The sequence below is a fragment of the Columba livia genome, chromosome 2 (assembly GCF_036013475.1).
Source record: "Columba livia isolate bColLiv1 breed racing homer chromosome 2, bColLiv1.pat.W.v2, whole genome shotgun sequence".
Taxonomy (NCBI): Eukaryota; Metazoa; Chordata; class Aves; order Columbiformes; family Columbidae; genus Columba; species Columba livia.
Window position 1 is genome coordinate 34,553,141 of NC_088603.1, and position 27,262 is coordinate 34,580,402.

The following is a 27,262-nucleotide window of genomic DNA, read 5'->3' on the forward strand; positions in this document are numbered from 1 at the left end:
AAATCAAGAGCTCACTTGCATAGCATGCCAGTTTCTTGTTGGTAAAGCACCTGCTCCCACCTGCCTTGGCATCACGTTCTGATCCCTCCTCTCCATCCTTTTTGGAGCAGCCAGCCCTCGCTGCTCCCCCACAGGCTGTTCATCTTGTGCTGTGACCTGAAGTAGTGAAAACTTCCCCAGGGAAAGGAGCTCTGTGGCACGTTGTTGCCTCGTGTGGAACACAGAGGTTCCCTGCCTCACTGGTCACCCTTGGTCTGAAATCCCAGGCAAGCTGCTGACAGAGTCTGGGTAGAGCCGAGCCCTCATCCAGCCCAATGGGGACACGGACGTCACTTGAGCTGCCTGCCCGTGTTACAGACACCTCCTCAGTTGTCTCCTCTAACACTGTGATTAATGCTACAGGACTGCACTACTAGTGCCACTATGCTACACGACTGTGTGAGCACGACTAATGCAAATTAGTAATGCTAATGATTATGTGGGGTAATGCTGCCCACCCCAGGGAGAGCGCAGTACCAGGGCAGGTGGCACACGAGTGGTACCAGTGCGCTGAACCGCTCACGCGGTGTCCATCACTGGAACAGGAGCCAGCGGTAAATTCTCTGCTCAGAAGCCGCTCCCCAGGGAAAGCAGGGGCAGCCCCTTGCTCTTCGCTTCCCTCCGCACAGCTCTTGTCAGCAGCGCGGCTGACCTCGGGCACAGCACGCTGAACTCCTTCACTCGGCCGACTGAGCTCCCAGCACAGCGGAATGCGCTCGGGGGCCCAACACAGCTATTTTTGTGTATCTCATACATAAAGCAGGCATCTTATGATTGCTTTCGACCTAAAATTAAAAATACTTTACACTGAAATCTGAAAGTAGCCAGATGTGCATACCCAGTTCTATCAATCTGTCACTAAAACAGCTCCACTAAGATTTGAGATAACTGGCTATTAACCTGGCAAGAGAGGTGCAAAGTTCTCATTTTTACTGTTATAAACAAATTATGGGAAGTCAACTGATAGCTGTGTCAGTGTGTTTAGTTCAATGAAATAAGGGATGTGTTAAAATTGCTACTGCTTCCATGTAGGAGTAATTATAAGATGGCAGAACAAGATAATACAAAGTCTGTTTTATTAAGGCTTACCATAAGGTATGCAACATCAGGAGCAAAACAGCTCATTGCTTTAATTAACAAAGCCTCACTTTATTGCCTGCATAAATCTGTCTCCCTTCAAGCCACTGTTCAACACCTTGTTATCAGTGGGATTAAAACTGGACGCACCATACAAACATGCACACAGCACATTTACACGGGAGTGCCGCTTTGGCTGTCAGAACCCTATTAAAACGCCAGGGACCGAAGCACCAAATACTGGCCAGACGCATTGTTCCTGGCGGAGGGGCGAGCGCAGCCGCTAAGAAAGGGACGCGGTTCTCTCGGGTTCACAGTCCACTCGAGCGCGAGACGTGTCCGCCCTGCCAACGCGGCCCGAGGGGCTCCCCAATACACTCCCAAAAATACCCCCCGCAACACGGCGCGTGCGGCGCGAGCACGCTCCCCGGCGCGGACCCCGCCCCGCCCCCCGCGGCCGCAGGAGCGCGCACGCGCGCCTCCCCACGCGCCACGTGACGCGCCCCAACCCCGCCGCTCTTTGTTTATCCCGCGTGGGGGCCGCGCGCCGGCCGATGGCATCCGTGCGCCTTGCCCCGCCCCCTGCGCGGGGGCCGCTTCCGCCGCCGCCAGCAGCGTCGCGGTGCTGAGCGCTGGGAGTCGGGGGGCGCCGCCCAGCAGCCGGCGAGCGTCGCCCCAGCGGCGCGTGTGCTCCGGTGGGGGCGGCAGGCCGCCGGTGTCTGCGGTGCGGAGGGCGGGGGAGCATGGCCGCCTCCGGCTCGGAGAAGAGCAGCAAGAAGAAGACAGAGAAGAAGCTCGCGGCCCGCGAGGAGGCGAAGCTGCTGGCGAGCTTCATGGGGGTGATGAACACTATGCGCAAGCAGGTACGGCGCCGGCGGGGCCTGCGGCCGCCCGACGGCTCCGCGGCGGCTGCGGCGAGGAACTCGGGGCTTGCGGCGCCGACCCGCGGGCGGCCGCTTGTCGCCCGGCTCCGCTGCCTTGTCGGGCTCCCGCGGAGCCGAGCAGGAAGGTCCTTGTCGGGGCTGCCCGATGGACAGAGCCCGTCTCCCCGGTGGAGGCTGGCTGGAGTTTTCCGCCTGGGTGCAGTGAATGCTCAGGGGGAGGCTGAGTGCCCAGCCGCTCCGGTGGCCCTTGGCCGCTATGGAGGGTGACTCCGGAACGCTGCCTGCACACTGACACAAGCAGCGTGGCACGTTCAGGTTGTACTTGTGACAGCTTATTGTTGGTGCTGAAGGCAAAGACGCGGTGGTTGTGCTTCCTCACTTCATGATGCCTTGCCTATGGTAGGTCTGTGCTCTCGCTAGGGTCAGTGTTAAGCTGTGATTGCTGAGATCCTCTAGTTATTCACATGGCCCTTTTCAAACAGAAACCTGAGGGCAGTTAAAAGAAGGTGGTGCTGAATTTTAAGCAGGAACTGTTCCATGACCATGTTCACTGTGTACCCCTGTGAGCAGTATCACAGTATAGCAAAGCCACAGCAGGAGGAGTGTCATGGCTGTAACCACACTTCAGTTTTACAGGTAGCATTTCTTCTTGTGCTTCCTCCTGACTACACCTGCCTCACCCACTAAGGAGCCAGTGGTACTAAAGGGGCCTTGGTGGCCTCATCTTTGCAAATTCTGACCTTTTTGGCAGATCAGATTCCTAGATCACTAGTCTAATGATCACTCTTCTGTTTACCAATAGAGCAAGAGTGGCAACCAAAATTATAATCGCACAAGTGGATCTCAGCTGACCTGTCCAAACTGAAATAAATGCTCTCCGCCCCCTACCCCAGCCTTTAAAAAACTCAGAGTTCTGGTACAAGAGCAGGAGGATGATCTTTGTAACTCCTTGCATATGAAGAAATCTTTCTTGTGAGAGGAGGAGCTGGCTTGATTTTGGGACTATGGTTCATTTTAAAACAGTGACATGTAGCCAGAATTAAAACTGACTCTGAAGCCAGCTGTTCAAGAACAGTCAGGGGCCTCAAACTTGGCACTGTCACGTGTTGTATCTTCTAGGGTTTAGCTGCTTGTCTCCCAGTACCAGTCTTGCCAAAGGTGCAGTCCAGCTTTTAGTGATGTGGTCATCAGCAGTCTGGGTCCTGCCCTAACAAGTGACATCAGAGTGTCGATTTTGCTTTTCTCTGTTATGTCAGCCCTGCTGTCTCAGTAATACACAGTCAGTTGTATAAGTGCAAAGGCAGAGAGGCAGTCACGCCCCAAGATTGACAGTGTTCAAGGAGAGAATGGACAACGTCCTCAGACACATGGTGTGAACTGTGGGGCTGTCATATGCGGGAACAGGAGTTGGACTCGATACTTGTGGGTCCCTTCTGACTCAGGACATTTTATGATTTCATGCAACTAAGCTCCTCTATGGAAAACCAAATTGGTTTCAATTATTTCAGTAGTGGAGTTGAGACTTCGGGCCTATGATGTACTTTGTCAATGTAGGCTTTGTTTCTGTTCTAATTGGGTAAACATATTCCAAGGTGTAGCTGAGTTCATAACACTGCTCATCTCTGTTTACCTCCCACCTCTGTCATTGTTGACAAGGGAATGCAGGTGCTTTTATACTTTCTAACTAGATAGAGGAAATATTGCCCTCTTTCAGATGTACATACAGCCCCTAATACAGGGAAATCACAGTGCTTTACCATGTCACTACTCCAGTACGTGGCAACATGTTGTTATTCCATGTACATGCCTTGTCTCAGTAGAGTACCAACTCTTATTTAGTTAAAAGTCACTCTAAAAAGGTAGAGAGAGGATCACAGTTAAGTGCTCTGAAATCTGTGTGTACTTCCCATTCAGATTTCAAAATCTGTTGCATTCAGATGCAACTCTGAATTTCTGCCTGCTATCAGAGTTTTCTGGAATCTTCTGATCTGATTTCAGATGGTGGCTTTGCATATCCCACCCAGTGCTGACTGTTCCAGAAATTCTTACATAGTTTATGACACTCATGCTTCTTTTAGGAGTTGTTTGTAAGAGGAGGTTAACTATTATAGGGGCAGGCAGGGGGAGGTGTGATTATATAGGATAAAATTAGGAAGTCACCAGAAGCCACAGGAAAATGTAGTTGTTCAGCTGATGAGTTGTGCTGAAGTTTAAGAGGATTTATAGGCAGCTCTTTCTTGTGTTTTGTTAAGTCAGGGGCTATGGTATGGTACCTAAATATGGTAAAGTTAAACATTTCTTGTGATGGAAATAGCAACACGCATGTGGAGCACTAGCTATTTATCTGCATTAGTTTAATGCTGTAGGAAAACAGGCCAATTGGAAAGCACAGCTAATTTTAAAGAGGCTGCTTTTTGTGCGAGCTGGTATCTAGAGACATCCTTCATGTGTATGGGAGTTTAAACTATAGACATATCTGCACTTAGTGCTGGTGGGATGTTGGGAGCAAGTGTGTTTAATGCATGCATGGAGGACTTCTTGCTCATCTCCAACATGAGATGGCCCATGTCGTTGAGGTTTTTACAGAGCTATTTGACAGCATGTGCATAAATCCTTTGTTGCAACCTTACAGCTGAGTGGATATCAGGTGAGAGTGAAGTAATTGAGAATGAAGCTGTGACAGAGTTGCAAGGTGTTGCTGAACCTGTTATTTGGAAGATGAAGCACTCTAATGCAATCTCACACTTGGGTGTGTCCTTTGGTTAATGTAGCACCAGTCATCTCTTGCCTCATTTACATGATTCAGTGACACCAATGGGTCTTTCTGGAAAGAAGTACAGAAATCCTCAGAAGAGCATTAGTTGAAACAGAACAGTCACATCCAGAAACATCACAGTGAATGAAATGAAAATTATGGTCTGTTTTGCTTGATGCATATTTTTTGCAACACCCAGAGCGGCCTGAGGTGCTTCAAATGATGGGCTGAGGCACTAAAGGTATCTTAAAAGCACAGTGTGAAGTTCAAGCAGTAGTTGAAAGTCTTAGCAAAGCTTGACCATGGGGTTTTTTGGTGTCTGTACTGTTAGTTTCCAACACTTGTTTTGAAGCAGATGTGTCAGGAGTTTCAGCTTTAAAAGATTTCCTCTGAAACTTTTCTCAAATGTTCCCTTTTTTGTTGTTGTTTCAGTCTTAAATTGTTGAAAGCTACGGATGTACAGAGGAAGCTGTATGTCACACCATCTAACTTTGAATTAAAACTTAAAAAAATAAAAAAGAGTATTATTTATATTTTGTCCCATTCATGCCTCTGAGTGTTCTTTCCTTTAAGAAACTGAAAATTATGTTTATTTGAAGGGGATGCATATATGGATTCACAGCCTTGTGAAGCATGCCCTAGATAATACTGTCTGTATGTGGAAAACATTCTCATGCTGTTCTAAGCAAGTATGTACTTCCCACAGTAGAAATGCTCTTTTCTGGGGTCAGTGTTGGCTTGGGTGCAGGTAGGCATTTCTGATAGTAGTTTCATGAACTTATGGTAGTAGTCGAAAATTAATTCATTTTTTTATGAAGCAATACTGCTCCATTTTTCTTAACTTTGTCTTTCCAAAAATCTTTTTATTACATAATATTCTTGAGTTGTGTGGATTAAAAAAACCCAATGAATTTACATAAGCTATTTTTACAGAAATATTGTTGAAAGATTTTTGAAAATACTGATCTTTGGTTTTTTGTTTGTCTGCTTTTTCCTCTGATTTAGAAAACTCTGTGTGATGTCATTCTTATGGTTCAAGAAAGAAAAATCCCAGCTCACCGTGTAGTGCTTGCTTCAGCCAGTCATTTTTTTAACTTGATGTTTACTAGTAAGTCTTTTCAAACTTGCTTGATTATAAGCTTTCATGATGATATCGTGTCATACCAATACTTAACTCACCACAACTCTGTGGGCCTGACCTTCCAGCCAGTTCTTTACCCAGTGTGTGAGCCAATGCAGGGAGGTCGCAAGCACAACCGGAGGCCACGAATGCAGTTGCAAAGAGCAAATTTATTTTAGTTACCTCGCTACTGGGGGATCTCTGAAACAGCACCTAAGCTCCTGGGCAGAGGTGACGCAAGCGGGGACACAGGTGCCGCGGAATTCAGCCTTGGTAGAAGATCACAGGGCCTGCTGAGTTTGCATGTATTTCAAGGCTTCAAGCAGGCACAGCCTTCTGCTGTGCTCTGCTCTTTCTCACAACAAAGCAGGAATCTCAGGCATAATGATAAGGTGCCTTAGAGTTTCTCACAGGCCTGTGTTATCTAACACAGAGGTTCTACTTGTCAAGCCCACAAGGTCAGTAAAACAATTAGTGCAATGTGTGTGTTTTTTCTACACCGTAGCTGCAGTTGCTTGAGCGTATTTACAGTGATCCTCCTTGCCATTCTTCCGCTATTCGTGTATACCCAGCAAAGAGCACAGCCATCCAAGCCATGAGCTGCCTGTTTCTCCAGGAAAATGCTGTGGGAAATGGTGTCAAAGGCTTTACTAAAGTCCAGATAGACAACATCCACAGCCTTTCCCTCATCCACTAAATGGGTCACCTGGTCATGGAAGAAAATCAGGTCGCTCAAGCAAGACCTGTCTTTCATAAACCTGTGCTGACTGGGCCCGATTGCTTGGTTGTCATGTACGTGCTATATGATGGCACTTGAGGTGATCTCCATAACCTTCCCTGGCGCTGAGGTCAGACTGACAGGCCTGTGGTTCACCAGATCTTCCTTTCTGCCCTTCTTGTAGATGGGCATTGCATTTGTCAACCTCCAGTCAACTGGGAGCTCCCCAGTTAGTCAGGACTGCTGAGAAATGATGGAAGGTGGATTGCCGAGCACCTCTGCCAGCTCCCTCAGTACCTTTGCCTGTGTCTAAGTGGTGTAGCAGGTCGCTAACCATTTCCAGTACTATTTAATACAGTTTATCATCATTTACATAATACAACCACGCACACACACCTCTTGTTTTGTTTGTCCCACTGCCTGCTTTATTTACTGACTTGCATTGTAATCCTGGGAAAACAGCCATCAACTGTGTGCAGTCTTTGGTAGGTTCCCACTTTGTATAACCACTGTATTATTTACTGTGTGCAAAATGTACAATAACTAGAGTGGCTTACTGATGCAGTTTGTCTTTTAATCTATTTGCAGCAAATATGCTTGAATCAAAGTCCTTTGAAGTGGAGCTGAAAGATGCAGAACCTGACATTATCGAACAGCTCGTGGAGTTTGCTTATACTGCAAGGTAGTTTTGTTATTTAAAGCTGACACTTTTTCTAGGAAGCCTGCCAATTGTAAATGATAAAATCTTAAAATATGATTCATCAGTTTTGTTACTATTACAATTAATTACTCTTTTTAAAGCCTGATGTGATTAGACCTTCTATCCTTCTTCCATTTACCTTTTTATTTAACCAGTAGGAATCCCTGAAGACTAAAAAGAGTGGTAGTTGTCTCCAGAAAGCAACTGAAAGGACTTCAATCTTTTGACTTCATTGTTGGAGTTTTTCTGAAATTCAGGCCCTTATTGGTATCAGCATGGCTTTTCTTTATGGTTGTGGTAGCTATTGTACAGAACCATTTCCAGGAGTTATGCCTTCATCTCAGGACAGGCAAGGTGGATGACTTCTATGAACAGCCTTTCCCTCCTATCTCAGGCAGTCCGTGTGTGTGTTTGGTTTTTAAGTGGAGCTTGTGCAGATATTTGATTGTAAACAGTACTTCTTAATCTGCTCTCATGACTGATGGATGGCAGGCCTTTCGTCTTTGTACTAATGGGGTTAACTCTCCTTAGGAAGGCTTTCTCTTTGAGAGGAATCTTGGATACTGCATCAGTGGTGAGAGGCAGGCAGTATCAGCACCGCAGCCATATGGTTGCCTCCCGTGGTGCCCAAGCCCCTGTCTGTGGGCTCTGTGCCTTCTCCTGAAGCACTGCCAATCTAGTTGTTCTGTTTCTGCACTCTGGGCCAATCAGCCAGAGCAGTCTTGACAATGAGTTTAGACAGATTATGCTGATGCCTGTTTTGGGAGTAGGAGACTGTGAGAAAAAAAAAAAGGTTCTGTTCATTTTCTGTTTTCTGAAAGTGGTTAATCACACATATCAAAGCGGTAGCACGATACTGAAGAGGGCCTGCGTTAAAGGCTTATTCTTCAGAATCGAGGACTGTTTACTCTTTGCCCTTCCACAGTAAAGTAGGGCAAATGAAAAGAATTTGGAAAGATCATGAAGGGAGGTTGTATCTTCAGATGGTGTTTGAAAGATTCTTGGGTAAATAGCAGGGAAGTAATTTTGCCATTTATGTGAACTAGTGTAAGTTGCTTTTTTTACTACAACAGAGTAGGTAATTTTAGTGATGCTAATTTTACACCTTCTGTTTTGCAGAATCTCAGTTAACAGCAATAATGTCCAATCTTTACTAGATGCAGCAAACCAATATCAAATTGAACCTGTGAAAAAAATGTGTGTGGACTTTTTAAAAGAACAAGTTGATGCTTCCAATTGTCTTGGTAAGAGAAATGCGGACCTAATTTCCCCGTTTATTTTTTAACTTTGCTGTTCCTGAAAAATAGATAGTATTGTCTAAAAGACAATAATATTCGGCTAAATTCAGGTATATAAATAATTTTGCTCTGAATCGGAACTGTCATCCCTTGCTGTGGACAAAACAGTCTGACAGTTTTCTTTACTAGTATCAGGGCCCACTGGCTATACTAGGTCTTGTCCCAGGTTGGCAGCACCCTGGAGCTTCTTGTTTGTCAGAGAACCTCAGCTGCTTAGTAAGGTGGAGTTTCAGTTGTTGTTACTGTACTTGGAGACAGAATTTACACAGAGTTGTGATTTCTACAAAACAAGCATATATTCTAAAAATATGAACATGATAAGTTTAGGTTGTTTTTGTTTTCAGTTGGTTCGCATTTTGACTGAAATCCATTAGTGTTGTCTGGGTAGGTCTGATATTTAATATGTTCTGTAGCTCTAATGCAAACTCAGTGTTACAGAAAAGGGAAACAACAAGGACTAAATGCTTTTTGATGCTTAAGATTTGGTGGATTTTAATCTCTGATTAAATTTGTTCATAGGGTTTCTTATTGACATTTGTCATGTTATTCTCCAAGTAGCATCTCAGTCATGTTACAGGTATTTATAATGTCAATATAAATATTTTGCGGAGTGTCTGAATTATAATGATTCAACTGACACTTGAGTGCAGAAGGAAGACGTTACTTTCTAAGGAAAATGCCATTTATGCTTGCTTTGAGGCATATTCCTTCCTCTGTGTTTTTTAACTTGAAAGTTAATTATACTCTCTAACACCTGCATATTTTGTTGCTAATTTATAGCAAAAAGGGAGATAAAGATTAGATCAATTTTTCCTCAAGGCTCTGTTTACAAGTTGAAATATGTTCTGTGCAGGCTCATAGGCAAGTCCACAGTTCATTTAAAAAAAAAAAAATATTTGATAGAAACCATGGCTTATTTTTAATCTCTTGAAATTTTGTCAAGAGCTTATACACTTGGATTTTATCTTTGTAGTTTGTATTTTACTACTTAGAGCAGCTCAGGTTTGTTGCAGCCAATGGATTGGTGAGTTGCTTCTACCTCAAGTACTATCACCAACATAGAAGGAAGATGACTGTAGCATGATGAGCGGAAGTTGCTGCTGAAAAACTGTACTTGCCTGGTTAATAATGGGAAGACTGGAAATGGTAGCAGTCACCATTTAAACCTTTATGCAGACCTTTATGCTAACCTTCTGCCCTTGCAGCAACATCAGCTCAACTTTTTTGTGTTGGTCTGCAGCTGACTGTATAGAAAAGTCCCAGTTCTCTGTGACTCTTGAAGGAAATTGGGCTTGGTTGGTGACTGATGCTGCATGAGCAGGTCAGGGGAGGTCATAAAACCTGGGTCCAGTTTCTCAAGCTGTTCTGCTTAGACTTTATTGTGATATGGCTCAGACCTGGTTCCGGTACTGCTATCTGCTTTGTAATAGGGAAAGAAACAGTGATGAAATAGTGCTGGAGAAATAGTTAATGAAGCAAGTGCTGCAGGCCTGACTCTCCAGTTACTTCAGTAGGGATAGGGATCAGAAGCTTGTGCTTTTCTTAGTTTGTCTTAAGTTGTAAGTGAGTTATGATGACAGTATCTATTTTAAAGGAAAAAAAAAAAACCCTGTGGTAATAGGGCTTGCAAGTATCTCTAAAATTACAGTAATTTTATTATATTTTAATATATTAAAGGTAATTACAGTTCAAGTTTGGAAGTGTTTTTTCTTAATTTTTCCTTTATAGGTATAAGTGTGTTAGCTGAATGCCTAGACTGTCCAGAACTGAAAGCCACTGCAGATGACTTTATCCATCAGCATTTCACTGAAGTTTACAAGACAGATGAGTTTCTTCAGCTTGATGTTAAGCGTGTGACACACCTCTTGAACCAAGATACATTGACAGTGAGGGCAGAAGACCAGGTGAGGTCTCTGTTTCATATCAGCTAAGAGCATTGAACTTCAGTATATTTTTTAAATCAAGAGCTAGTTTAAAGTATCTCATTTCTGATGCTCCTACAGTATTTGATGCACATAGTGCTTGCTAAATTGCAGAATAAAGGATGCATTGTAGCTTGGTCAAAACCAAACATCAATGAATATCCACATTTCAAGTGTGGTTATTTTATGTGTTGTTTCAGCAAACTAGAAAGAAAGAGGTCACAAGGGGAATAAGCAAAAGTGTTTTCTCTGTCAAGATAGCCGTAGGGCTTCTGATTGCATACTATGTGTGCTGGATTAAGTTTGATGAATTACAGCAGTTGCTCCCAGATTGGGATTCATGTGCTGTCAGTGGAAATGAATTACTTTGAAGTGGTAAGCAAACTACACGTTAATGGCTGTGTCTACCAAAGTACGGTCTCAGCCCATTTCAGAGAGGAGTTGCTTCTGAGGGAAACGTAATATAGGAGCATACACAAGTTAAGCTTGGGGAACTGATGGACTTGGAAGCAAGATGAACAAAACACTGAAAGCTAGATGCACTGACAGTGGCACATTGATGGAAGGTGCTTACTTAGGGAGTACATACCAAAAAAGTGTAGGTGGCTGAAAGAAGTCTGTAGTTTCAGTCAATTAAATGTTGTAACCTGTGACAGAAATGTGTTTGCAGCTGTCCTGTTTGATTCAGCTTATAGCACAGCCCTGAATGCTTGGTCGGCAGCTTGTTATTCCCACTGCATGGAAATAAGACGAGCATAGGTGTGTCTGCACTGCAGCCTCAAGAGGTGATGGTTGTAGCTGCTGGTTACTTCTTGCAGCCGCTGGGTACATTTTGTAGCTTCTCAGTCAAATCTGTTGAAAGCGAACTGAAATCTTGCCTTTCTAGCTGTGCTGTTCTGGTGCTTGAACTGGGTAATTTAAATTTGAGTATGTCACCATGAATTGACTCATACATTTGAAGTGCAACAGAGGGATCGCATAGCCAAGATGGCATGTGTATCCAATTAGAAAGGGATGTTTTCCTGACTGTGTTTAGCTTTCACAGAATTAATGTGTTTTCTTCATTGCAGTAAAAAGCTTAAATGTAAATAAGAATTACTAAGAGTGGGGGATAATAGCAGGTGATTGAATATGATAGTTGGCTAGTTACAAATACGAATAGAAGCTACGTCACAGTTCAGCTTTCTTGCCATGAGCTGGGAAAAGTCCAGGTCACAGGGTAACATTCACAAAGCTGGAAGTGTTTGGCTTGTAGCCAAAATGACACTTCGGAATTTACATTCTTGAATTTCTGTTGGTAAGGTAGGATGGCATGCTTTAACTTGGCAGCAGTGGTAGAAGTTTAGTGTAGGCAGCATGGCATCATTAAAATTCCTTTAGGAAAGTGGCAGAGTGCAGTATGAAACTGCAGAAGTTTGCCAGTGATACTATAGGAATCTCATTTCTCAGGAGTACTGCTAGCAAGTTGACATTATACTCTAACTTTTGTATTTGTGTAAAGCATGTTTACATTTAGCAAACAAAGGAAGGTAGCTTTAGTTACTGTCTGTCTTATTTTTCCTGTATGCAATAATGTTTTTGTTGATGAAGAGATACAATGTTCCTGTCACAGTCATTCTGCTGAATTTCTTTAGCTGATGGAATTGAGCCTTAAGTATTTTTTTATTTCTCTACTCTCCCTCGCTCCCTGGTCATTTTGCAGAATTATAGCTGAGGTGGTTTAGCAGCCCTGGATAACTCTAATTCTGCCATGAAATGCCTTTCCGTGTTATATTTCAGTTACCACTGATTGCTCTGGTATTGACTGTGATATCACTTGTAATGAAGTTGGTACTGACTCCGAAGTGGCAGCTTAGTAGATAAGCTTGCTGTGTCTGAGAGCAGCATGGGAGTATCTTAGTACATAGGTAATATTGGATTTTCGTTTTCATCTGCCCCCTAAGAAAACTCCTTATCTTTTCCTATAAAGAGAAGATAGAGAGGAAGCGCTCCAAGTGGTAAATTTGTGATAGTCTGCAGCTAAAAACTTAAATGGTCCCTAAGACACAACAATAGCAGTATATTTGGATCCCCAACACTATGATTTGGTAACAGAAGTAGTTTGTAAGCTTAGGAGACTATATCAAGTAGAAGCTATTTCAGCATTTCTGGTGAAGCGTTACCTGTGTTTGTGATGTGAAACTGGAAGCATATTAGTCTTAACCTGGTACAGGGGTTATCCAGATTCATGTGAATTGCAGATTCATGCTTCTCATTTGGAGGAAAAAAAATAAGGCTAAATAGCAGAAGTAGTGGGTTGATTTTTTTCAGGTTTATAGATGGATTTTATTCTGTGGCTGTGCATTTGTTTTCCTTCATGTCTGAACATTGTCTTTCTTGGTGTTTGGTTGGTTGTTTTGTTACGGTGGTTTTGGTTTTTATTTTGGAAGATGGTGGTGGATCCCCACATACTAAACTGTTAGTATAAGTTAACCTCCAACAGGCAGAAGAATCAATTTGGACCATTAAGGCTTCATTATTTGTCTTACTGTGTGATGATGTACCTTATCCTTTTCTTCTCTCTCGTTTAAGGTGTATGATGCAGCGGTCAGATGGCTGAAATATGATGAGCCAAATCGCCAGCCATACATGGTTGATATTCTTGCTAAAGTCCGATTTCCTCTTATATCAAAGAACTTCTTAAGTAAAACAGTTCAGGCTGAACCACTTATTCAGGATAACCCAGAATGCCTTAAAATGGTGATCAGTAAGTTTACCTCCAGCTGAAATCTTTTATATTCTGTATAATCAAAAAAATGCTGTAGAATTTTTGAAAATTATTTGCTTTAAAATGCCCTGACAGTATTTTCATATTAAATTAATGTGTTCCCTCTAGCATGCTGCATTTAGTTGGAGTTGGATTAGCAGATTATCATGTAAATAAAACCCAGTTTATATAACAGAATGTGACTTTCATTTCTTTTCTCCTAGCAAATGACATCAACTCCATGAAAAGTAAGGAAATAGAGATTTTGCTAATGAGTCATTAGAGTAATTGGAAGTGTTAGTGTGCCTTTGGGACAAACTAGTAACTTCAACGTTGTTCATGTTCATATGTGAATTAATAAAAAATATTTTGTGTCAAAACTTTGAATATTACGAAGTTTCCCTAAGCAAATTAAATTGTTAAGCATATGTTGTGCTATTTTAATCTCTAATATATACTGACCATTGAGCCGACAGTTGCATTAAGGTACAGATGAGACAGGGAACAAGCTTCACTTTTGTTTTTAGACGCCACTTGCGAAACTTTATCACGTAAGAAAGAAAAGCCTAGATGTTGATAAATATTCTGGAAGGAATTTTAAAAATATCAGTAGTGGTTAACTAGTTGGCTTTATTTTAGTGTACATCTAAAAAACTGTATGCAACTGTTTTCCTTCAATCAATGAGCAAGATTCAAACTAACCTATATGTTGGTAAGTATTTGCTGACCATCAACATCTCAGTCATACTTCTTGTGTGACATGGAGTTGGGTACATTGTTTGAGAAATAAGGTTTTTTGTTTTCCCAGTTTTAGTGGCTTGTAGTGTCACTAATATTTTTTCATTATTAGGAAAATTTCTTAGGAGGATGCTTATTTTCTTATACCAATTGTAACCAATATTTTGTGTTGTCAAGCTAAAAACAGAAGTGAGAGGTTTTCATGAGGTATAATATGCTAGAGGTGCCTTCCTTATTAATCAGAAATTGGGGGTCGAGGAGGCTGGTGTGGTTGACTCCTCGTTGCATTCAAGTCCCTTCTTTTAATGTTAGTATTGTCCTCTTGAGGCTCACAGTTCTGCTCTTCCTTTTCTTTGGTTTGCTTCCTTTTGCCTGTTTCAATGCAACAAACTTAGTTGCTTGTTAATATTGGTTAAATAAGCTGATCGACAAATTGGTATATAACATGAGTCCAAATCCATGTCCTGTTTTCACATGGAGCAGGCAATTTGAAGTACGTTTTAAATCTGGATGTGCTGCTGTGCATTCTTCCCTTTTAAATCAAAGCTGTAATAGGTGTAATGTAGAAAGTTGGTTTCCTCCTTTTCCATCCCATCCCTCTCCCCCCCATCCCTGCCTCTGAAACATCCTTGTCCTTGTATGAGCTACATCGAATCTGCAACAGTTGTTGTCTTCCTTCCAGGTGGGATGCGGTACCATCTACTTTCCCCAGAAGACAGAGAAGAGTTAGTGGAAGGTACGCGGCCAAGAAGAAAAAAACATGATTATCGCATTGCTTTGTTTGGAGGCTCGCAGCCCCAGTCCTGCAGATATTTTAATCCAAAGGTAATCGTTACCTCAGAATGCATTAAGATTCACTGTTTGTAATCTTATGTGTTTTATTTGCAGATGATATTAACTAAGACATAATGATCTGCAAAATGGTATTAGGAAGGATGTGTTCCCTGCCTCTTGAGTATAGAATTGAAAGAGTATGATTAATTGGGTATTTTCAAATCTATGCACCTAGATGTAATAACTTCATTTTTAGTAGAATGATTGTGTGTTTGTTTATTGGCAATATTAGATATGGAGTCCAGATAAATCCATCTGAGTTGAGAATCGATTGGTATGTGCATCCCACAGCTGGAATAAAAGGGCATCAAAACATCAAGCAATTGGTTAGGAATATATAAAAGTCTGTATGCATGTGCATGCATGTATATGTTCAGAGAATAACTTGAAGCAATTTCCTTTGAGCACAAGTCAAATTATTGGCTCCTATGTTAGCATAGCAACCTAGTTTTGGAGTGCAAAGTGGTTTTTGAATGCATTTATTATGAATATGTAACCACTTATCCCAATGGTTCACAATTTTGTTTGTTCTTAAGAGTATATAAGGAGAAGAATTGGGAGGCAAGTATTCTCTAAGTGGAAAAGGGTGAGTTTCTACAACAAAAAACTTAAAAGATGACCAATTTAAAGCAAGCAAGCTTTGCCTGAAATTTGTTTCCTGAATAAATCAAGCCCTGGGAATGGTGGATGTTTCAGCTACACAGGCTAAATGGTCTAGAAACAGCAGCTGCATGCAAAAGGATTATGCATAGTCTGTTTTACCAGGCAAGAACATGCAATAATACAGAAGTAAGTTGCTACATAAACATCAGGGCTCTCTAAGTTATGAGATCACATACATATAGTATTTTGTTGCAGAAATTCTGGTTGTTCTAACTCAGCATATTAAATGCTTGTTTTAATTTCAAACAGTTCTGTGTGTTATCTGTATGAACTTTGTAGTCAATGTGAGCCCTGTCAAATCTAATTCAGAATTAATGAGCCCTTGGGATGTGTTTTGAATTCATCATTCACATTCCCTTATGTAAGATAAAATTGAAGCTACCTTCTTTGAGCACCACTGAAGTCTTGAACAAACGCTACCAGCTTTGATGACTTAGTTTGAGAGACATTAATATGTATTTTTGTTGGGAATTCCAACTTCCTAAATAATGACAACCTCTTTCCTTCATACACATAATCAAGCAATAAGCAGTACTCCAACTGGGGGTGAGAAGGTGAGGGGAACAGAGCAGATCCTTCCTGTCCAAGGTCTGAGCTGGGGAAACCTTTGATCAAGGCATTCATCCTTTACAAACAGTTACTTGGTTTTGGCATTTTAGTAAGCTGTAATTCAGCTAACATGCTCTGACCTTTCTTTTATTAGAAGGAAATCAGGTCAAAGTGTCTTTCTCTTTATCTCCAGTTATTTATGTTGGAACAAAGCTAATTTTAGGCAGGATGGAAACTAGCTTTGTGACTTTTTGTCCCAGTCATTAATTGGCAACGGTATTATCAGCATAGCGTGCAGTTGATTTCTTTGCCAACCTAACTGATAGGTGAAATTCCATAAGTGCCTAATGTCAATGGTGATCAGAACTCAAAAGATGGGGGTTGTTGCTTCATCACTTTATAAACTAATATAAACTCCCCCAGTTGTCACCATTTTATTTTCTGAAAACTTAATCTCATTTGAAAAATAATAATCTCAGTGCATGCTGAGTGGGAGCAACAGGCAAAGACTTCCAACTAAAAGGAAAATTATGTATGTAGTTAGAGGATCTTCAGCCAGACCTCAACTATAATATTAAACAGAAATTAATTTTGTGGACAAAAAGTCATATCTATATAAGTCTACATAAAGCATAGGATAAAATAGCTCATTTTTTTTCCTAGACTATTTACCCAGGCTTAACACCAAAACAGAAATGGAGTTTGGAAGAAATTTTGTAGAACTGCCTCTTGATCAAGCTTTATGGCCTTGCATGTGGATTAATGGGGAGGGGGGAGGTGGGAAGAAGGAAAAAAGTGAGTAATTGTAGATCTTGATTCTAACAAGCATGTCTTTCTTTAATGTTGTGCTAGTGCTTATATGCTTTCTTGGGTATTCTTAGCTAGCCTGTCCTGTCTTGTTGAATAGCTTTTACTTACTTAATTTCCAACCCTAAGCTATTTAAAGGTCCTTTTCTGGATGTTTTGCTTGAGTATTTGAGTTTGATCTTTAATTAATTGTGACAGTAGCTTCTTAAATGCAGCAAAGCAAGGATCCAGAACCCCTGTTGAATTAGCATCAAGTGCATGCAAAATAAGTGTGGGATGTTATGCTCAAATGCTGCAAAGACTGTATCACATTTAACTTGCTTTAGTCTTATCAAAAGGTGGTGGGAGTGTCACAGAGCAGAGAATTAAGCCTGTGTATGTACTTTTGCAAGGTTAGGACCTTGGGAAAAACTGAAATTCTGTTTGTTGTCTGAACTGATGGAATAGTGACCTAGTCCTTCACTTTTGATTTTAATTTAACTCAATAATTTAATTAAATTCTTATCTCTCAGATAAAGAAACAGTTCAAAAACAAAGGTCATGTTTTTCCTGAAAATATTTGTGCAGTTGTGAGTGATACAAATTTCAAGAATCCTAACACTATAAAAGTAGTGCAAAAAAATTAAATTTTCACCAATTTGCTTTGCTCGCAAAATTAGTCTCTCATGTTAATCTTCATTTCCTTGTTGTAAAAAAGAGTTATTTAAAAAGAGTGGATTGGATACTGTGTGTTATTTGTTGAAATTGTTAACAGTATTACTTTAAGTCTATATTTGTTGTCTTTGTTGCACTGTAACTGATATTTCTATTGATGCATGTACTTCATCAAGAGAGAAACATGATGCAACAGGACAGATGCAGATTGGTATAAAATTTGTGGAGCAACTTGGCACTATTTTGAATAGAGATGTTTGTTCTCAGAATAATACTAGAAATCCTAGACGTCCTATTAACAGTGGTGGGAAGCATTTTCTTGTTGAATTTTCCACAGAATGATTTAAGAAAGGTGTTGTTTGTTTGTTTTCTTCAAGTTGGGAATAAAATACTTTTTGTTTTATGAATTCTTGGGGATTTTGAGGCAGCAATATGCTTATTCTTTTGAAATTGCTGTCTCTAGTGACCAGAAATAGCTGGAAGTCTAAACTTTTTAACTGCGCAAAGTGCAGCAATAGCAAGTAAAAAGTAACAGATATCTGGCATCACTCTTGATGATGAAGGGAACCAGCATACCTTGTATGAGCAGATAGAGCTATAGTCAATAACCTTTTGGTGGGGAGGTTGCCCATACTAGACGTCTGCTGTTTTCCCTGACAAACTTGGAAGAGGAGGTTATGAGCTGAAAATGAGGTACTTTTTCACATGGCCCATAATTACATGTGTACCCTGTCACAGGGTCTTGTGTCTGCTAGGAGTTCAGATAGTTTTAAGAAGTGATTAAATAAATTCATGAAAGAGAAAAAAGGCTTTTCAAAAACTATTAAACACAAAGGTACAGCTTCTGCCTCTGGTGTCCTGCATCACAATTTGTTGAAAACCAACATCAGCAGGGAAAGTGTCACCATATACCTATCTTGTTCTTTGTGTCCTTACTCAGCCCTGTGAAAATGAGGCTTGCCACTGCCCAGGGCTCTGTGGATCCTGACTGTGGCATAAAGCAAGTCTTCTGCATAATTCTTAAATGTGTACAGTGCCTAAACTGAAATCAGTTCTATGTGGTACAGAGTAATACTGAAGAGAATGACCTAAATTGCCTGCTGCTGAGAGAGGATACTGAGTGTGCCCAGGTTATGGGAGAACCTGTGGCTTTTCATTTGATAAAGGTGTGGATGAAATGGTAGCTATGAACTGAAGCCATAAGAGTGGGTCAGATCACAGCCCTTCATAACAAGAAAGGAAAATAGCAGGATTTTTTGTAAAAGTGCCAGAAGTTTGAGCTAGAAAAATATGTTGATCTTGCACAGTGCACTAAGACATTTTCTTAAGATTTATGCAGCTATTTATTTTGCCATGCTGTAGTATGGCTTTCCTTTCTAGGATGCCCCAGGACCTGTTTCTCACCATAAAGGGCCACGTGCACCTGCCAGCTCTTCTTGATATGGGGGATGCTACAAGAAAAGATTGTAAGATGGTTTTGGACTATAACATGCTCTGCCTCTTTCTTTGAACCCCCATGTAGGAGTCGCTGTTCTTCTTCATTGACCAAGGTGTTTGAAGTATGTCCTTGCTAAGAAAATGTAATGATGTAACGTCTTGTGTGAACCATTACAATGAAGGTCATTCAGCACGTCTAGCTAGACCATACGGAGGTGATGCAGATAGCAGTTAAGGTCCCATACTTACTTGTTTGGTATAGGATACAAGCTACACTCATGGAACATGTGAGATGCTATTACTCAAGAAGTGTTTCTTGTGCTGTACGCTATCCTGATCTGCCATCAATTGCTGAGTTTGGTGTTCTTAAGGCTTCGGGTAGCATTACCGTCCGTATTTGATACTTGCTGGATTTGCCAATACATGCAAAATCAGTTTCTTGGCAACATGACTGCCAGTATTTGTGATGGAGCATTACTCTCTTTCTCATGGTATCAGCTGTGGATAGCTATAGATCATTTGTGTTTTGTAAATTCTGTAAATAAGCTTCTAGTTGTCATGGTAATAAAGTATGTATCGGAGCTTTTTAACTGAGTTGCTTGTCAATTTGGATATTATCTTCTCCTTTTTCCTTCACCTTTGTTTGGTACATTCTGTATTTTTTCTTTTTAGAAATAATCTGTTACTATATGTAAGATGTCTTTTTCATTGCCTATAAAAGAAAATGCAGTTCTGCTCTATTGATCACATGCATTGTTTCTGATATCATAGCAGCACGAGGTCAATTTTGTTGGAAAAAAAAAATCTGTTTTTCAGGGAAGCTGTACTGGGTGCACACAGGGAACAAGGAAATAGAAATTGATAATGTCATGGTTCATTGCAGCTAACTATGTCTGTGTCTAAGAGAATTTTTCAAGAGTACGCCTGAGGAGTTTTCTTCAATAAACAGTATTCATGTTTGTTTTGAAAAGGAACTTTAAATCTGACCATATCTAAATCTCTGTGAAAAGCTCTGTTTGAAAAACACTCACTATGCAGGTAAGTGTTACAATCTATTAGACATTACCTGTTCTTTGTAATGCAGGATTACAGCTGGACAGACATCCGATGTCCCTTTGAAAAGCGCAGGGATGCAGCTTGTGTCTTCTGGGACAACGTAGTTTATATTTTGGGTGGTTCCCAGCTCTTCCCTATAAAGCGAATGGACTGCTACAATGTGGTGAAGGATAGCTGGTATTCCAAGCTAGGACCTCCAACACCTCGAGATAGCCTTGCAGCCTGTGCTGCTGAGGGCAAAATTTATACATCTGGTGGTTCAGAAGTGGGTAAGACACTAAAAATCTTTAAAACAAACCAAAAAAAAAAAAAAGCACAAACAAAGATACCTTAAAATTTTTCTGGTTTTTGCATGACTGTTAAAAAAAACTGCACGTTGCCATGTTAGCCTAATGAGTTCATTTTCCCATATTTAGGATTTTATCCTTCCAACACTCTGTTTCTGTTCTGTTTTTAAAATGGTTTCACTGATTGAAATTATTAGTATTTATATTAACTAGAGCATAAAGTACACTGTAGCACTTAAGAGTTTAGGGACAAGCAAATACATTTTGCGAGTGCCACTCTGCTTTTGGCTTACTTCTATAAATCCATAGAACTCATCGTGGTTTAAAATTTTCTGTAATGTTTGGCCAGAATAGTTGCATTTTGACAATGGCATTCCTTGTGTATCTTGGGCCTGATGAGGGTTTTAAGGGGAGAAAAAAAAGGAAGGGATGCTGGGGAAAAAAAGCTTTTGAAACTACTGCTTTTGGTGGTGAAATTATATCTGGCCCTGTAAAGGAATTTGTCCAGTTTTTCTCTCTAATGATAGAAGTTATCTTCTCTTAGTTCGCTAGTCTATTAGTTTGCTTCAGTAAATGGAGAAATACTGCTTCCTTCAGATTTTTTTTACTCATCATAGTAAAAAAATTAAGACCACTGGGTTGTTTTTTTTTTTCTCCCCAAGAAACCTAGTGGATGGCTTATGCTGTGTTATAGCAACATTTTAATTTATTTGTCTAAATCTGATACAACATCAGCAGTTGGAATGTAGGTATGCTATATCCATTAAAAATATAGTGTGTTTTTTTTTTTTTTTTAAAAAAAAAAAAAGCTGTGTTCTAGGGAAAAAGAAAACAAAAACACCACAACAAACACACACAACAAAACCACACACCAAAACCCAACACCCGAACAAAAAAACCCCAGAGCCAGGGACAGATTTTTTTTAGTAGATCCTCTTGAGTTCTGCCTTGCTGCAGAGGTAGGTGAGCAGAGAGGAAAAAGGTCATAGTCGGTGCTTGACATTGGTAAGTCACTTAATGGGAGCAGTGGCATTTAGGTAACATTATCTGACTAAAATATTTTAGGTCTAATGTAGCAGCAGATTAGACAGTTCCTAGCTGCCACCTAGTGTGGTAAATGTGAAATAGCACCTTTCCCATTACTTGAAATAGGCATATCTAAGGCTGCATTGGGAAACTTGGAACTTTACAGAATCTCATAAACCTTACTAGTTTCCCACATGTCAGTTCATGAGAGAGTATGATACAAACTTTGATTGTATAGTTTGTTGTCCAATACATTGTAATTAGTTAATACAACTATAATGGAAATTTTAATTTTGCTTTTAAATCCACCCTCACTGTACAGTTTCACTTTGCTTTCCATAAATAGTATTCAAGGTAGCATAGTAAAAGCTAAACATTAAAAACTGAGTTTACTTTGCTTGTACTTCTTTTCTTCTTTGGAATCCAGTGTTTGGAAAAGTCTGTCTATCCTGAATCTAGTATTTTCTAATTTGAAACAGACAATTATGTGAAACCATTAATCGAAGAAAATGCTGCAATGTGTTTAGCTGTAAAGAAATCTAAAATTTGCATGCTTTTTGCATTGCTTGAAGAGTTTGGCAAAAAATTGCTGTGCCAGTCCATTATAGAAAACAGGGTTCTTTCCCTCTTTTTGAGTTTGCAATAGCTAGCTGAGTTTGAAAGCTAAACATACTAAATTCTTCTACTATATCTAGGTGTATGGAAAATATTTAACATTATACTGACAGCATACTGAAAATGGAAGCTTTTCCCTTTTTTTAAAAAAAGACATTAAAGACAGCTCTGCTGTACTTCCCATGGATAAGTTCTACAACCTCAAAGCAATAAAGATGTGTATTTACATCAAGAAAAAAATATGTCCCACTCTAAGTTCTTCATGATATTGAGAATGAACTGGTAGGAGTAAATGCAGAGTTAAAGTCTACTCTTGTCTTTTGGGTCTGGAAACGTAGCACGGTTTTTAGGGTTCAAATCCCAACCAGTAGTGAGTGCTGCTAGTGTGACACACTTTTTAGAAGTAGAAGGTCAAGGAAAAAGATCACAAGAGAAAGCACCTTTAACTGTTCTAGGGGAAAATATCTATTGAAACAAAGGAGAGAAGGATCCTGGTTCTTTTCTGAAGAAGTTATATCCAGCCTTCTCTGCTTTGGCTATGGTTCAGCTCATTACCTGAGCACAAGTCTTTAGGCTCCCACCTATCTTCATTAGAAAAATTGCTTTTGATTTCAGTAACAGTTTTATTTGCCCTTGAGGGAGGAGTACACAGACCTTGCACTTCCAGAAAATAAGTATCTGCCAGTCCCTAGAGAGGTTACATGGTGAGGGATAGCTATTTTATGGTTGCTAGTAATTCTAGGAGTAAATTATGACATAATCAAACTATGTAGTTCAAAAGGCAACAAGTATTCTGGGAACTGGGCAAGTCATATTGCTTAGAGAAAAGACTTGTGAATCTGTATTAGGTTTACAAAGCTGTTTTCATCTTCATATCTGAAAGTTCAATATATTTCAAAGTAGTGAGAGCAGCATGAGATGATGATAATATGGATCAGTAATTTATATACATGTCTCTCCAGTGTTTATTCTCACTGCCTGCCCTCCTCCCCCCCAAAAAAAAGCCTTTTCAAACACAAATAGAATTTTTATAAACTTACTTGCATATTTTGGAACAAAAAAGTCAAAAGAATTATAAATATGCACTTTCTGAGTAGTCCCAAGTTTCAAGTTGGTTAGTTCTGCTTTTGGAGGTGGGAAAGCAGCTTTCCCTTTTCAGCTAACAAATAAAACATCAATTTGATAATTACTGTTAGACTCTTCTCTTGAAAGACAACCATAAAAATTAACACCACTTTGGTGGGTTTCTATTTTTTAAGGAAATTCTGCACTGTATTTATTTGAGTGCTACGACACGAGAACAGAAAGCTGGCACACGAAGCCCAGCATGCTGACTCCGCGATGCAGCCATGGAATGGTAGAGGCAAATGGTCTCATTTATGTATGTGGAGGAAGCTTGGGAAACAATGTTTCTGGAAGAGTCCTAAATTCCTGTGAAGTTTATGATCCAGCCACTGAAACGTAAGCATTGTATCAATTCTGATTATTTTTGGCCACTTGCGTCTTTGCTTGCTGTGTAAATAACTGCAGTATAGATGAACAGGGAGAATTCTATGTGGTAAGGAATTTTCCTGAGTCAAGCAGTAATAAAACAGTTATTTGTAGTTTTACTTAAAAGGTGTTTTTTCTTAAGCAGCTTTCTTGTGTATTTCATTTTCCTAATGCTAAGTTTTATTTACACATTTTACACTTATTTTCTAGGAGCTAAATAGTGAGTTTTCCTGGTTTGTTTGGTTTTCTTTTTCCCCAGTTGGACGGAGCTGTGTCCAATGATTGAAGCCAGGAAGAATCATGGGCTGGTGTTTGTAAAGGACAAAATATTTGCTGTGGGTGGACAAAATGGGGCAGGTACTTTACTTTTATTAATTCTCTAGCTGGTCACGCAAGGCTTTGTTGGAGCCGTTTTCTTTTGCAAATAATTCATTCTACTCTGTTCAGCTGCAAAACTTTGAGCAGTACCATAAAACATGTCCTGTTGTTGTCACATCATTGCCTTCTTTCCCCTCCTGACTTTACTGTATCTTATTTTTCAGGCTCTTTTACTAATGACAGTACTGTCAAATTCAGATACGCACCCATGCTGTAGCCAGTTCTGCAGTAGTTAATATGGCTAAACCAGTCATCTGAGAAAATAGAACCTTTTAATTTTTTAAATTCTTCATTATGTATTTTGATAGATTTTAGCATTCTTTTGAAATAGGTAAAGGTGTAGCCGCTATTTGGGAAACATTAAAGACTTAAAGCTAGTCAGCTATTTTGAAGTGGCAAAAAAGTGAGAACTTTTTGACTGCCCTAGTTTTGAAATACGACTTACTCTTATGGGCAGCTTATTTATGATCTGCTTATCTCCTTGTCTTTAAAGCTATAATAATAATAATAGTTTATTTCCCAGGATAATTTAATCTTAATTACACAGCATTTCTGAAGTGCTTTTCAAAATGGAAAATTCTTGGCAATTATTAATCATTACTTATAGTAATTCAAATATTTTATTTCAGATTAATGCTATTTTAGAATATAGCTTGCATTTCATTAGCTACTAAAACTATTCCAGCGTGATTGATTCCTCATGCAAAAATTCAGTAGACATGTTTTTTTGCACTAACGTTTTATCAACCAGTTATAGCCAGAGCTGCTACTTTTCAAAATGTTTGTGTATTCACTGAATGCTCATTTTAGAAGTCTTTATTATTGAACCAATAATATTATTTTGCTGTTCATATTCTGTAGCCTGACTAATTGTTCTTATTATAACAGGAAAGAGTTATATCTGGGGTGAAATATTCATACCTTTTAACGTTACATAAAGGTTTCTTAATCTCTCAGATCTAATAATTCAGGACTGGAAGTGAAAACTATGTGACTCATAGTACTGTTGTTAAATGGGGATAACAGGATGCTTGTAGATATTGAAACAAAGGAGGATGGACCCAGGCTCTTCTCGGTGACAACCAATGATAGGACAAGGGGCAATGGGTACAAACTGGAACACGGGAGATTCCATTCAAATTTAAGAAGAAACTTCGCAGTGAGGGTGACAGAGCACTGAACAGGCTGCCCAGGGGGGTTGTGGAGTCTCCTACTCTGCAGACATTCAAAACCCGCCTGGGCACCTTCCTGTGTAACCTCATCTAGGTGTTCCTGTTCCGGCAGGGGGATTGGACTAGATGATCTTTCGAGGTCCCTTCCAATCCGTAACATTCTGTGATTCTGTGATACTAGCCTGTTTCCTAATGAAGCAAGTCTTAATTACAAAATTACAAAAAAAAAAAAAAAGGGACTTAGGCTTTTCAACTTCAGTGATTTTAATATCATAATGAAGGGAGACATCTGCTGTGAGTAAAGTACCAATTTAGGTAAAGGTACTGGTGATCCCTTTGGAATAAAATGCCCTCACTATAGGGAAGTTTGAGGTGGATTCCTGAGTTTTAGTCACTAGCCACAAGTCCACAAGAAATTTGGCATTGTTAGTTCTTCTGTTCATGAAGTAACATGGTAGAACCTCTAGAAAGCACATAATGTGAAATTTGTTACAACACATCTCACTTTCCATCTCCTTTTTACTTTTCTCTTTCTGTATTTATAAAAGGAGAAACTGCTAGTTTAGAAACCTGTGGCCTTTTTTCAAGTTTTTTTTTGTTTCTTTGTTTGTTTTTTATTCTAAGGCTTATATTTGAACCTAAACCTTGAAAATAAAGACTAAGCATTTGTATGCTCTAGTTCAGTCCATATGGTATAATGTAATAAGCAGTTATCTATTTCATTGCTTTGTAGGTGGCCTTGATAATGTAGAATATTACGACATCAAGATGAATGAATGGAAGATGGTGTCTCCGATGCCATGGAAAGGTGTAACAGTGAAGTGTGCCGCTGTGGGTTCTATAGTCTATGTCCTGGCTGGTTTTCAGGGTGTTGGTCGATTAGGGCACATTCTTGAATATAATACTGAAACAGACAAGTGGATAGCCAACTCCAAAGTCCGTGCTTTCCCAGTAACAAGTTGTTTGATCTGTGTTGTAGACACTTGTGGGGCAAATGAAGAAACCTTAGACACCTGAAGACCTGTAGGAGATGCTGAGACATTTTTCAAGGACTTGGGGAGAGATGGCTACTGATGTTTTTCTTCCATGTTTTACTGAATCTTGTTGAACTGAGTAACAGAAAAAAATGAGATGCAGTCTTTCAATTTGTATATACAGCATATTGTATAACATGGATTTTTTTCATGCCCATGTTCTTGTCTGTTTTGAGAGATGGGGATGTGTTTTGAGAATCCACTTATCTAGCTGAGATCATACGGCATCTTCCTTTTAAAGATACTCTGTGTTTGGCGTTGTCAAAAATAGACCCAAGCCAATTATTTAGAAGAACTCAAAGCATTTGATGAAGATAAGATTTCTGGTTAAATGACACTTTACCAAGCTCAGTTACAGAGATTCTTCATTTAATAAAGGTGAGTAAATGCAGCTTGGCTTATGAGAAATATGAGCAAAACCTTTTCTCATTTATCCCTACCCGCAGAAATCTTACTAGAATGTGATGGAGATTTTCCTCAGGAAGGATCAAGGATGGCAGTATAATAAAGATTTCCATGGTGAATGGGGATAGGTTATACAGCTCTCCAGATTATGATGGCTGCCCTCTTCCAGTGACTCTCTTCCATCATTTGCATGACTGCATATCAATGTTTAAAGTAAGCCAGGCCACATATAGATTAGAGGAACACTTTGCTAATGACATCTTTGGCATTTTGGGGAGCTTTCACAGAAAGACTTTAATTTTTTTTTGTTTTTTTAATTATACTGAGGTAGGGGGGTGGTGGGGCAAGTCCACAATAATTGTGCACTGGCAATTAGCAAGTTGGAAATTTGGGATTAATTTTCAATATATCTTCCCAGGTGTCAGACTGTACATACTGTGGATGTCAAGCCATTAGCAAAGATAGAATGGGAAAGCAAAGTCAATACAACAACTGTATTGATTTTCTTATTGAAAATGACTTTTTTTAAAATGGCATGAATCAAGTCATTAAAGATACTTTATAGAAGTCTTCTAAAGTTGCACATGGTTATTAATCTCTGGTTTACAAGCATATAGTTCTGTAAATGTTTCCAGCCAACATGATAGTAAATTAGTTCCAGCGCAGAAGTTTAGCTTGTCAAGCTATCAGTGTCAATACTGTGTATATCTTTCAACTTCTGGGAAACTATAAAAATGATGTATCCATGTCTGTCCTGCTCCCACACTAGTTTATTAATATATTCATCCTCATTCTGTCACCTCTGTTCTAACTTGCTAATTTTTTCAGATCTGTTTCTATGAGACTATTGAATTAAC

General features: G+C 39.9%; 1 protein-coding gene across 3 annotated transcripts; it reads left to right on the forward strand.

Annotated features, from left to right (window-relative positions):
• The first annotated feature begins 1,603 nt into the window (after nucleotides 1-1,603).
• Nucleotides 1,604-26,982, forward strand: KLHL7 (kelch like family member 7). 3 transcript variants are annotated; one of them, XM_065051306.1, is made up of 11 exons: nucleotides 1,604-1,979; nucleotides 5,761-5,863; nucleotides 7,182-7,275; nucleotides 8,413-8,537; nucleotides 10,320-10,495; nucleotides 13,085-13,259; nucleotides 14,680-14,822; nucleotides 20,026-20,266; nucleotides 23,185-23,386; nucleotides 23,676-23,773; nucleotides 25,700-26,982. In XM_065051306.1, exons 1-11 carry the CDS (start codon nucleotides 1,860-1,862, stop codon nucleotides 25,981-25,983), a joined length of 1,761 nt encoding a protein of 586 aa, XP_064907378.1. In that variant the 5' UTR covers nucleotides 1,604-1,859; the 3' UTR covers nucleotides 25,984-26,982. The 3 variants fall into 3 exon arrangements, with proteins under 3 accessions (XP_064907378.1, XP_064907380.1, XP_064907379.1); XM_065051307.1 differs by having other exon boundaries at nucleotides 1,848-1,979; nucleotides 8,451-8,537; XM_065051308.1 differs by lacking the exon at nucleotides 5,761-5,863 and having other exon boundaries at nucleotides 1,797-1,979; nucleotides 8,451-8,537.
• The last annotated feature ends 280 nt before the right edge of the window (nucleotides 26,983-27,262 follow it).

Excerpts from the sequence above, each read along its gene's own strand:
- KLHL7 (XM_065051306.1), top strand. The coding sequence starts at position 1,860 with ATGGCCGCCTCCGGCTCGGAGAAGAGCAGCAAGAAGAAGACAGAGAAG. Across the intron at positions 8,538-10,319 it reads TGATGCTTCCAATTGTCTTG|GTATAAGTGTGTTAGCTGAA; the intron begins GTAAGAGAAATG and ends TTTCCTTTATAG. Across the intron at positions 23,774-25,699 it reads GGGTGGACAAAATGGGGCAG|GTGGCCTTGATAATGTAGAA; the intron begins GTACTTTACTTT and ends ATTGCTTTGTAG.